This window comes from Octopus bimaculoides, chromosome 24, assembly GCF_001194135.2.
Source record: "Octopus bimaculoides isolate UCB-OBI-ISO-001 chromosome 24, ASM119413v2, whole genome shotgun sequence".
NCBI lineage: Eukaryota > Metazoa > Mollusca > Cephalopoda > Octopoda > Octopodidae > Octopus > Octopus bimaculoides.
The window spans coordinates 31,555,788-31,568,001 of NC_069004.1; the positions used below are offsets into that span (position 1 = coordinate 31,555,788).

At 39.3% G+C, this 12,214-nt stretch overlaps 1 protein-coding gene across 1 annotated transcript in view; it reads right to left on the reverse strand.

The window, feature by feature from the left end:
* Positions 1–12,214, reverse strand: part of LOC106878040 (RNA helicase aquarius) — a 38,917-nt gene that overhangs the window by 24,803 nt on the left and 1,900 nt on the right. Inside the window, exons 3-14 of the mRNA XM_014927129.2 lie at positions 12,030–12,086; positions 10,981–11,021; positions 10,356–10,391; positions 9,472–9,517; positions 9,169–9,243; positions 7,587–7,721; positions 6,717–6,785; positions 5,580–5,757; positions 4,273–4,451; positions 3,927–4,040; positions 2,088–2,191; positions 165–267 (exon numbers count right to left, since the gene is read on the reverse strand). Of these exons, the coding sequence (XP_014782615.1) occupies positions 165–267; positions 2,088–2,191; positions 3,927–4,040; positions 4,273–4,451; positions 5,580–5,757; positions 6,717–6,785; positions 7,587–7,721; positions 9,169–9,243; positions 9,472–9,517; positions 10,356–10,391; positions 10,981–11,021; positions 12,030–12,086 (1,137 nt within the window). The remainder of the gene's footprint in view (positions 1–164; positions 268–2,087; positions 2,192–3,926; positions 4,041–4,272; positions 4,452–5,579; positions 5,758–6,716; positions 6,786–7,586; positions 7,722–9,168; positions 9,244–9,471; positions 9,518–10,355; positions 10,392–10,980; positions 11,022–12,029; positions 12,087–12,214) is intronic.

The following is a 12,214-nucleotide window of genomic DNA, read 5'->3' on the forward strand; positions in this document are numbered from 1 at the left end:
GAGAAAGAGAAGAATAAAGGTAAAAAAAATTGAAAGGATTAAAGAAAAGACAAACATAAATTTAAAAAAAAAAAGAAATGGTGGGAAAATATTAAAAAAAATAAAAAAACAGAGTCAAATGAAAATTGTGAAGGAGTTGTTAATTTGAAAATTCTTTTAGTTACCAATAGTTCTAGTAAGAATTCTGATGGCATGTCTGTCTCTTCTTTCTGAGGAAACGGCAATAAATTGAGATGAGCACAGATCTTGTGTAAAGACAATTTACAGCTGAAGAATAGAAAGAGAGAAAAGTATGTCTGAAATATAACCATTCCTTGAGAACCAAAATTAGATTTTAGCAAAAAGAAGGAAAGAAAGGAGAGAGAGAGAGAGAGAGAAGGAGGGAAATAAAACAACAAGTATTTTCCAGAAAACTGCTAGCTTAGCATCTTTTAATGTTCATGTGTTTTACGTCTGTCTTTCCATGCTTGCATGGGTTAGATCAATATGTTAGTGAGGCATCTGGTTGCTCTATGTTAACCTCAAATGGGTATACTAATCACCTTCCTCAAAAGTCCAACCCTTGACCTCATTGTGGGGAAGGTTAAATGAGTGAGTGTCAGAGCTATGCAGTAAGGGACTTTGAGTCCATGGTAGGGCGACCCAGGGCAGATAGGTCTGACACAGGCAGTGCTAGGGCCGCAACCCAGCTAAGTGGAAGGAGATGATGAATTCTACGCAGTGTCTGTTCCAGAATCTGTTGGCTTCCTGGTGACGTTGGATTGCGTCTGCAGGCATTCTGCAGCAAGAAGGTGTTACATAAGGACGACCTACCACCAGTCGTATACGGTGGCTTACAAATACGGACAAGAACTGTTTTTGCAGACTCCGATCATTGCTTGGAACTCTTAAGAACTCACAACGGAACACCCGCGGTGAACTCAGTGGGAACTGGAGCTAGCTCAAGCCCTCCTGGAAGAATGCTATTAGAACACAAGACTTGGTCCATATTTGCACCGGATCATGTGAAAAGAACCGGTGAGTAGACATGCCTGCCAAAGTAGCAGAAAGTAAAGACATTACCATTCTTTGGGACTTTAGCACTCAAACTGACCAGGCTATTCAGGGCCACAACAACCGATATTATGGTGAAAAATCACATTGACAAAACTATATTTACTCATAGATATGTTAATCCCAGCAGACTGCAACACATCTATGAAAATGTTTGGAAAGTTTGGTGGTCAGCTGACAGAATCGTTGGCACACTGGACAAAATGGATAACAGCATTTTGCCTGTCTCTATGTTCTGAGTTCAAATTCTGCTGAGGTCAACTTTATCCTATCTTGAATGAGAACCCAATACTGTAACAGCTTAGGTTTCAAGGGTCTACAACTGTTCAACATTCCGCCAAACAGTCTCAGAGATTTGCGAGGGGTAGATATGGAGGTCTTCAAAGAATGTCTGGACAAACTTCTATCTGAGATACCAGATGAACCCACATTGCGCAGGGGGCACAGAGAAGAGCAGCTCCGTTTAACTCGTTACTTTGCCAGAAACAACGAAGAAAAGAAACCCAAACACACTGAAAGGTGATGCTCCAGCATGGCCTCAGCCACTGGCTGAAACTAGTAAAATATAAAAGATAAATACAAGGACCTTGAAATAGAGGTCACCAACTGTATATGTGATCATCAGAATTTTGGGGATAATAGTGAATGGCACTTTTAGTCAAAAACTAGGAAACCCAAAAGTATCAGAACTAAAAAAAAAAAAAAGTTCGAAATTTCCCCATGACACCTGATGAAGGCTGGAGGGTATATCAGCTGAAATGTTGTGTTAACAACAAACAAGATGAGGGCAAATATCCATCGAATGTAAATAATGTACATAATTCCTCATCTCTTAAATATAGAACTGTACTATAAATGCAAGACCTGAAATTTGGTGAGAAGGGGTTAGTTGATTACATTGACCCCAGTGACATTTATTCAACTGGTATTTATTTTATCATCCCCAAAAGGATGAAAAGGAAAGTTGAGCTCAGTGGAATATCAAATAAAATTAATGATGATGATGATGATGATAAACATGAAATGTTTCCTACTCTATTGCAGAGAAATGCTTCATCAGAGCTTGTCGGGTGTCAATGCTGGCCACGTTTGCAATGGCAAAATCTTGTAAATCCTCAAACTGTTGGAAGAGAACTTTCTAGAAAATAAAAGAAAAAGAAATGAGAGACAAAAAGTGAGAGGAGAATTACAAATCATACGATTAATTAATTAATTAGAAACAAAGAACAACAAATATCGGAAGAAATTAGTGATGGTCAGTGTTGAAAGGAAGAAAGAGAAAAGGTAAAAAAAAGGGGGAAAAAATGAAACCAGCAGCATTTTTAGGGTATGAGACGTTTTGGCACTGCCTGTTTGGCATCAATGGGATGCTGACTTAAATGACATTAGACGTTTTAATGTTTCAGTAAAAAGCTTGTTTCTCAACCACAAGGTTCAGGGTTCAGTCCCACTGCAAGGCACCTTGGGCAAGTGTCTTCTACTATAGCCTCGGGCTGACCAAAGCCTTTTGAGTGGATTTGGTAGAAGGAAACTGAAAGAATCCCATCATACATATGTATGTATGTATGTGTTTGTCCATCCATCACCACTTGGCAACTGGTGTTGGCATGTTTACATCCCTGCATCAACCCTCAGGCATGTACAAGAAAATAAATAAATAATAATAATTAAGTAGATGTGCATTTATTGACCCTTTGAATAGTCCCATCGACCCCCAGGGGTCGATATCAACCACTTCGGAGACCCCTGACTTAGAAGGATCCTCTTCAACACTATGTCCTATCACTTTGTCTGTTTCAACATCTTCAGATTAATGGTCACCACTTCTGGGCACACCTCCCTCTCCCATCATTTCCTTCTACAAGGAAGTGTCACCTGACACTTCTTCATTCATCTATCATCATCATCATCGACCCCTGGACATTTCCATGTCAAGTCCCAGGACTCGCAAAGCCGATTACCAATTTCCATTGCATGTAGGTGACCAAGGCCAGAATGATCTCACTGAACTGGAACAACACAAAATGAGGCGATTTTGCTCAAGAACACAACGCACCACTCTGCCCAGTTATTGAAACCACGATCTTGCAAACGTGAATGCAAAGTCCTAACCAAGTAGGCCGCCACTCATCTTCACTAAATTATCGTTCATACGCATTAAACGTCTGTACCAATGCAGTTGTCTCCCCTGCGCACTACACCTCGTTCTTCTACTTTGTGCCTCGTCATCCATGCACACAAACACTAAGTATCCATTGGAGCATGCTTTCTTCATTACTTTCCACTCCTCACACAACCCCTCCACGTTCAGTGTGCCCATGTCTTACAGCGAAACAGTACAGCAGTTTATACTAGATTGCAGTATAGCAAGAACTGACAGAATTTAAATTTGCAACATAAAGAGCAGGAAGAAACACTTTTAATGATGCTAGCATCTCAACACTAATTCTTTCTTATTTTGGCACAAGGCTGGCAATTTTGAAGGGACAGGGGCAAGTTGATCAATTTACAGCCCTTAATAGTTTCAAAGTCATGAAAGAACCTTGCCCTTACCACCCGAATCTATGAGGGTGGGCTGAAGAATTCATAGACTGACTATGAAGGAGTGATGCTAGAGCTGTGAAATCTTGCAGTGGTGATGATGATGATGATGTCAGGTCTGTTGGTGATGATATTTTTGACCAACAAGATGAAAGCTTTTTCACCAATGTGATCCAAGTACTGCAACACTGATGGAAGAAGTGTGTGGACCACAAGGGGGATTATATCGATAAATAAACCTCATTTAGTCACATTCCATGAGAGTGTCTTGGTCAGCCCTATAAATATTTCAACCAACTTTTATACTTCCAACAATGAGTGAAAACTGTTACCTGAAGGGCTGTGATCTTGTTGTAGTGAATGTCGATCCGATCATGGATTGTTAAGGCTTCTCCGTTCTGGTCATTGATTTCAAACTCTACATACATTTCCAGCATGTCCAGCAACTGTAAGAAAGAAAAGAATCTGTAGAACCTGTTGTCAGTGGCAGGAATCTCTACTTGTTGCCCTGTTAAGTTAGGGGACATAAACACAGACAAGGTTTGAAAAAAAGGGTTTGACATACACAAACACACGCACATATACATACATACATATTCACACACACACACGCACATCTCCATCCACCAATTTTACTTACAAGCCATTGGTCAACCAAAGAAAGAAAAATTAATTTACCTGTCCAAAGAGTTTTCCTTCTGGTTTCTTGATCAGGTTGGACAGCTTACTGACCACCAGGAAGTGAGTGTTATCAATGAGGGCATTAAAGAAACGTCGGGTTGGAAGCTGGGCCTCCAGATCGATCATTAGTTCCAAGAAGCGTTCACAGTAGTGAATGGAATCTCGAGACACTGCACCTGAAGGAAATTAAGAGTGGAATGAATGGAGGTGGACAAAAGGGTAGATTGGACTGGACAAAGGGGTAGATTGATCTGGACAAAGGGGTAGATTGGACTAGACAAAGGGGAAGATTGATCTGGACAAAGGGGTAGATTGGACTGGACAAAGGGTTTAGACTGGACTACAGAAAGGGGTAGATTGATCTGGACAAAGGGGTAGAGTGGACTGAAAAAAGGGATAGATTGGACTGGAGAAAGGGGTAGATTGGACTGGAGAAAGGGGTAGATTGGACTGGACAAAGGGACAGAGTTGACTGGTAGATCATTGGAATGGACAGACATATGGGTGGGGAAGAGGTAGATGGATAGAGAATTCAGTAGAATGGATGAAATAGAAGAAGAATAAAATAGAGATATGGGTGGAAATGGAAGAGAAAGACAGAGACTAGGATGGAGAGAGATGTAACTGATTGAAGAGTGGTAGAAGGGAGAGGAATGGAAACAAAGCAGGCATGTGGGAGGGAAGGGATGGAGAGAGAGGCAGAGAAGGGGAAAGAAAAGTGAGGAAGAGAAAGAGAGAGATGTAAGGGGTGGAGAGGGAGAAAGAGAAGCAAAGATGAAGGAGTAGACAAAGGAAATGAGAGAGATGTGAGGGATGAAATGAAAGAGAAGTGAAAATGTAAGCAGAGATGTGTGGGAGTGGAGAGAAAAGGAGAGAAAGAGAGAGAGAGAAATGTGGAGGAGTGACCAGAGAGAGGAAGAGAGAGAGAAAGAGAAGCAGAGATGTGAGGAGTGGACAGAGGAGAGAGAGAGAGAGAGAGAGAGAGAGAGAGAGAGTAGAGATGTGAGAGAGTGAACACAGCGAGAGAAAGCCAAAGATACAAGAGAGCAGACAGAGAAAGAGAGAAGGATGGACAAAGAGGGGAGGGGCACAGAGTAGAAAGGGAACAGAAACAAAGAACTGCATAAAACTGTACAAAAGAGTAATGTGGTCAGTGAGTGGACAGACAGTGGACACAACCATGTAGAGACAGTTACATAACAGGGCAGACGGAATGAAGTTTCTATTAGACTAGTTTTTAATCCCTGAATGGCAATGGGGGTCCACCAGAATAAAATGTAATGGAAAAGGAACTCAAGACGTACCTGTCTCAGGAATTTGTTCCAAAACACTAAAATATCTTTTGATAAGGTTAAACAAAAAGCTGCACTCAAATTCGGATTTCTTTTTCTCTGCTTCGTCCAATTTGTTCTGACTTTTGCGAAGTAAATTGAAGAATTTCTTGTATTTTGGGAAAACACTGAACAGTTCTTCACATCGTCCCTGTTGGTATCAAGAAAAATAAATAAAGTTTTATAGAATTGTGAAGGGAACGTGTGGAAGGGGCAGACCCAGGAAGACATGGGACGAAGTGGTGAGAAACAACCTTCAAACTCTGGGCCCTGCAGAGGAGATGACAAAGGACTGAGACTTCTGGCAGTTTGCTGCGCTTGGGGTCGACCCGCAGGCAGGTCCTCTACACTCCTTTCTCAGCTGAGAGGCCCCAGTTTTTTGGGGGGGGTTTCTTTGCAGGCTCGTGGCTGCTGATGCCATGTAAAAACACCCATGCAAGGTCGCATAAAAGCGCTTGTGCCAGGGTCACGTAAAAACAGCCATGCTAGAGCCTGTGTAAAAGCACCTGTGCTGGTGCCACATAAAAGCGCCCACGCTGGTGTGTAGGCCACCGATGGATACAATGTGACGACTAAGTGACCAAACGACAGTATGTAAGGTCTAGGTCGATCTCATCGACTGGCCCACTCTCTCAAAATTTCAGGCCTTGTGCCTAACGTAGAAAAGAATATTATATATTTATGCCATAGTCGAGTGGAGGCACATGGTTTAGTGGTTAAGGTGTTGGACTCATGATCATAAGATTGTGGTTTCAATTCCTAGACTGGGTGGTGGTGGTGCATTGTGTTCTTGAGCAAAACACTTCATTTCACATTGCTCCAGTCCACTCAGCTGGTAAGAATGAGTAATCTTGCAACAGACTGGTCTCTTGTCCAAGAAGGAATATATATACGCCAGAGAAACAGGTCCTATGCTCTTTATGGAGTAATGCGAACTAACTACGTCATAGCAAAAACTAATGTTATAACCTTATGTCATAGCAAAGACTAATGTTATAACCTTATGTCATAGTAAAGACTAATATGATACAACAGTGTTACAGTAGTACACAAAATCAATATTACAAGGGGAGGATCAGGTCAAAAGAGAAAAATGATTTTGGTACTTACAGGGAGAAGGTTTATCCAGATACTTAAGGACACCAATTGTTGAACCTGTTCACGGATCAAATCCACCTCCTGTCAATTAAAATATTGATTTAGTTTAAAATGGGTCGAGTCTTTCTTTAATTCAAATTACCTAAATTACAATTTGAGTCAATTTATTTTTTTTAAATTGCTCAAAAACTGAAAATTGAGAAAATGTTATCATAGGTATGGCTGTGTGGTAGGAAGCTTGCTTCCCAACTACATGGTTCAGGGTTCAGTCCCACTGTGTGGCATCTTGGCCAAGTATCTTCTGCTGTAGCTTTGGGTCAACCAAAGCTTTGTGAATGGACATGGTAGGCGGAAACTGAAAGAAGCCTGTCATCTTTGTGTGTGCGTGTGTCTTTCTGTTTGTTTGTCCCCCTACTCCATCACTGTTTGACAACCGGTGTTGGTGTGTTTACATCTGTGTAACTTAGCAGTACAGCAACAGAGACTGGTAGAATAAGTCCTGTTCGACTAAAAATAACCATCAAGGCAGTGCTCCAGTATGGCTGCAGTCAAATGACAGAAACAAGTAAAAATAATATTAAAAAAAAAAAGGAATGAATAAATCAATTTGTGTTCTATAAAAGTTGCTCACAATAAGCAGTGTTGTGATTGTTATTATTCTTCCTGTCAACAAGTAAGTCATCCATTTGCTTCACACCTTTGAAGACAGGTATAGATGAGGGTGAGCGACAGGAAAGGCATTTGGCTGTAAAACCATGCTGTAATAATATATTCATCTAACTCATGCTGGCATGGAAAAACAAATGTAAGACAAATAAACGGACAAGAACAATGATGATGATGATGATGATGATGATGGCAGCTGAAAAAGGAATCACTTACCAAACTGTTGAAACAATGGATGAGGAAGACTAAGAGCATGGATTGTTCTCGTAGGGAAAAGTTGGTCGCATTTATGCTGGCTTTTAGAACTTCTTGGAAGAATCCTGCAAAGTTTTCTGATTTTGATTGAAAAGCCTGAAATGTAGAAAGTTGAGGTGAGAAATAAACATGTTAAAGACAAAATACTGAGGTGAACGAAAACAGTGAACAAATACTGGGAAGGGAGGAGTGGTGTGAACTGTTAACGAACACTGGGGCTGAGGGTAGTGAACAAATTCCATTAACGAAGTGAAAGTGTGAACAAATACCAAGAAAGGAGGAGTTAGGGAGCAGTGAACAAATATGATGACCTGAATAAGGTCTTCACTCCTTAGATACAGTTCCTAATTTAAAGACAGAAGGGTGTTTATTGAGGGGATATTTGGCTGAGTTATTCACTCTCTAAATATAACCCTGTCTTCAAGATGACAAACTGTTGATTGAGGAATATACATTCATAATCATCATCATTTAATCCATATCAACCCACCGTCCTCGTTTGAGGACAGTTGTAGTTGGTTTATAGCGCAGCGAGCTGGCAGAATCATTAGCACGCCAGGCAAAATGCTTAGCAGTATTTCGTCTGCAGTTACATTTTGAGTTCAAATTCCGCTGAGGTTGACTTTGCCTTTCATCCTTTCGGGGTTGATTTAAATAAGTACCAGTTACACACTGGGGTCGATGTAATCGACTTAATACCTTTGTCTGTCCTTGTTTGTCCCCTCTATGTTTAGCCCCTTGTGGACAACAAAGAAATAAGAATCGTTAGCACGCCGGGCGAAATGCTTAGTGGTATTTCGCTCATCTTTACGTTCTGAGTTCAAATTCTGCCGAGGTTGACTTTGCCTTTCATCCTCTCGAGACCGATTAGAAAAGTACCAGTTACGCACTGCCTGAAACAGCCCTTGGTTCTATGATACAAATTCTGACTTAAAGTGATCTAAATTAAAATCTTCCATCAAAATTTCATGTTAATTTGTGTTCCAAACATAAATGTAAATTAACACCAGTTTAATAATGACATGGTTATTTTACTAAATTCTTCAAAATTTTCAAAATCAATTCAAATAAAGGCAGTGGATTTCAACAAGAATATGGCAACAAAAAGATGATCTAAATTAAAACTATCCATTAGAATTTTACGTTAATTTATGTTCCAAAAACCAGCTAAATAATGACAAATTAATTTTATTAAATTCTTTATTATTTTCAAAATTAGTTGAAACAAAGCAGTGTATTTCAATAGAAATATGGTAACAAAAGGATTCCATCAAAATGACCAGGTTATTTTACGAAATTCTTCATTATTTCCAAAATGAATCAAAATAATGTATTTTCACGGAAGTATGGTAACAAAGGGATTAAAGTGATCTAAATTATAGCCTATCAAAATTTTGTTAATATGTCCCAAACATCAGCTTAATGATGACAAAGTTGTTTTAAAGAATTTTTCCTTATTTTCAAAATTAATTGAAACAAAAGCAATGTGTTTCAACAGGAATATGGCAGCAAAGGTTTTGGATTCGGTTGAGGTTTTGCTTACCTCCCAAGCAGGAACTCTTTCTCGAAATTTCTCATTTACCATTATGATGATGGAGATTAAATGACTTTTGGTAGCCTGGGGTGAGAAAGTGAAAGAAAACTGGTGAGATCATTCATGGTTTACATTAGAGGCTGAAATAAAACTATCACAGCACAGCATGCACACCACAGCACAACATATCCTACTTCATTCTATCAAATGTACTTTCCCCAGGTTATTAAGTAGTCTCTGTACAATATACACTCCAACACACATACTACAACATACGCACTAAAATATACAATACCATCAAACTATACATACCGTTTCAGGATTATAGTTAGGCCAGAGATAACATTCCAGATATTGACTGAAAGTAAAAAAAATATTATTATATTAAAATACAACAGGTACTGATATTATTAATATTATCATCATTATTATTATTGAGTGAGAGAGCAGCACAGGTCATCAAAGTAACACTGGGGTGCAAAAAGATGAAGCTCGGTATACCCATCATGACCACCCATCTGATAAGGGTACACCAGGCACATACATCACAACCATATGCGGGTGACATGGTGATCTCATATCAAGATAAACAGCACATGACTTTGCAGGTGGGGCCCAGTTAGGATTTTCTTCAGGTCGAGTAGCCCATCCCACTCAAAAGGTCCCTGAATAAGGTTTGTTTAACGATAATGAACGAAACATCCATGTTTCCAGAGGTGAATTATCTAAACCTCAAAGAAATCCTCGACACATGGCTATGATGCTCCCCCACTACTCCTGTTTGTGATCAGGGATGCACATATCGTCAGCCACTAAGGGACATGCTCAACTGGTTAAGGTCAAACAACTGACAAGCAAATCTGTGGTACTGAGCAGAATGTTTGCTGAAGCCCATCTTTTATACCAAGAGAAAACAATGTACATAACATTTCCAATTAGTTAAGATCAAAAGCCTATTATTATTATTACTAGCTGGCTCCATGCCGTCAAAAATGACAACTAATTGTAGTATTTTATATATAAATATGGATGGTAAATCAAATTAATACACTTGTCAAAGTGGCTGGGTTCCTTTCATGTGTTGGGCCTCATGGAGGCAAAGTGGCTTGTCAAACCCCTTGTCAATTTTGGTCAAAAACGATTCATAGCCGATTTCTCAAAACAATTATCGAAGAGTGGAAAATGGCTAAACTTACCTGAATTCAAGGACCACAATTCTTCGGATCGAAAATCTGGGAAAAGTAAAAAGAAATGAAAACAAGATTAATTCAGACTTGGAAATTTGATAACAAAATAACAAATAAAATGGAACATCTAATCCTTCAATATTCTTAGGTGGAGAATATCAACTTGAGAGATTAGTGTTTGACCCAGAGGGGAGATTTCATGGTGTAGACATAGCTGTGTGGTTAAGAAGCTTGCTTTGCAACCTTGGGGTTTTGAGTTCAGTCCCACTCAGCAGCACCTTGGGCAAGTGTTTTATAGTCTTATACTATAGCTGTGCACCGACCAATGACTTGTGAGTGAATTTGCAAGATGGAAACTGAAAGAAGCCCATTGTGTGTGCCAAAATTTGAAACCATTAATATTATTATTATTATTTTTTTTTTTTTCTAACATTGAAACAAAGGGCCAGAAATTTAAGTGGATGAATTTAGTCACCGTTATTAATTTTTGAAGAGTGAAAAGCAAAGTTGACCCCTCTAACAGGGTTTACCACTGAGGATGTAAAGGGGACGTAACTTAACACCACAAGGCATTATGTTAGATGCTCCACCAATTCTGTTGCTCAGTGTTAGCTATGATAAACTGATTACTTACTTTGTGGCAAGGATTTCCTTTTCATAAATATCTTCAATGACCTACAGAAAGAGAAATGTGGAATATAGTTTGTGAAATACATAATGGAATTTATGAATGTGGAATATAATTTATGAAATGTATACTACAATGCATGAAATGTGGAATATAGACTATGAAACAGTGGTTTGGTAAAAGGGAAAAAGCTCAACCACAACTGAGAAGGGAACTTCATGGGAAAAAGGTTCTTCTCTCTATCTGGTGAGATTGCAAAGGAGTAATTCACTTTGAATTGTTACCACCTAATGCAACAATCAATGCTCACGTCTACTGTCAGCAATTAGAGTGCTTGAACCAAGAAAAAAAGACCTTTAGTGAATCGAAAAGGAGTGATGTTTCATCAGGACAATGTGAGACACCACACTGCAAAGATCACATCACAGAAGATCGAAGAGCTTGGTTGGGAAAAAATTCCTCATCCACCTTATTCTCCCGACCTTGCCCCTTCAGACTACCATTTGTTTCGTAGTTTACAGAATCATTTGGAGGACATAACTTTCGCAAGTCTGGAGGAGGTCGAAACTGACATTTCAGAGTTCTTCACTTTGAAACCAAAAGAGTTTTACATTGATGGGATTAAAAAAGTTTGTAAATAGATGGAAGGAAGTCATAGATAATCAGGGGAAAATACATTGATGATTAAATTTCAATTAAATATAACATTTGATCACTTGTTTTCTTTATTCAAAATTCGGACAGAACTTATGGGATGACCTGATACATACACATACATAAATACACACACACACATATATGACAGATTTCTTTCAGTTTCTGTCAACCAAATCGACTCACAAGGCTTAGGCCGGCCCAGTGCTATAGTAGGAAATACATAACCCAGTGGGACTGAACCCAGAAGCATGTGGTTAAGAAGCAAGCTTCTTACCACACAGCCACACCTGCACCTATAAACATGTAATAATGAAACGAATGATGAATTAGTAAAGCACCCTCTCAAATTGGGTGGCCTTGGGACACAGCTTGTGGGGGTTAGTACTTGATTTTCTTACCTTTGGTTTGAATGCTTTCCTTTCCAATGAATACGGGGACCAAAACTGGTTTGCCAACTGTAAACAGAAAATGAAAAGAATCAATGTTTATGTATTTGCAGGAGGCACAACAGGTTTGGAATCAAGGGTAATAATTCAGTACCCTTAATGCTTAAAATAGTTTCAAGTGTCTATCAACCCCTCAG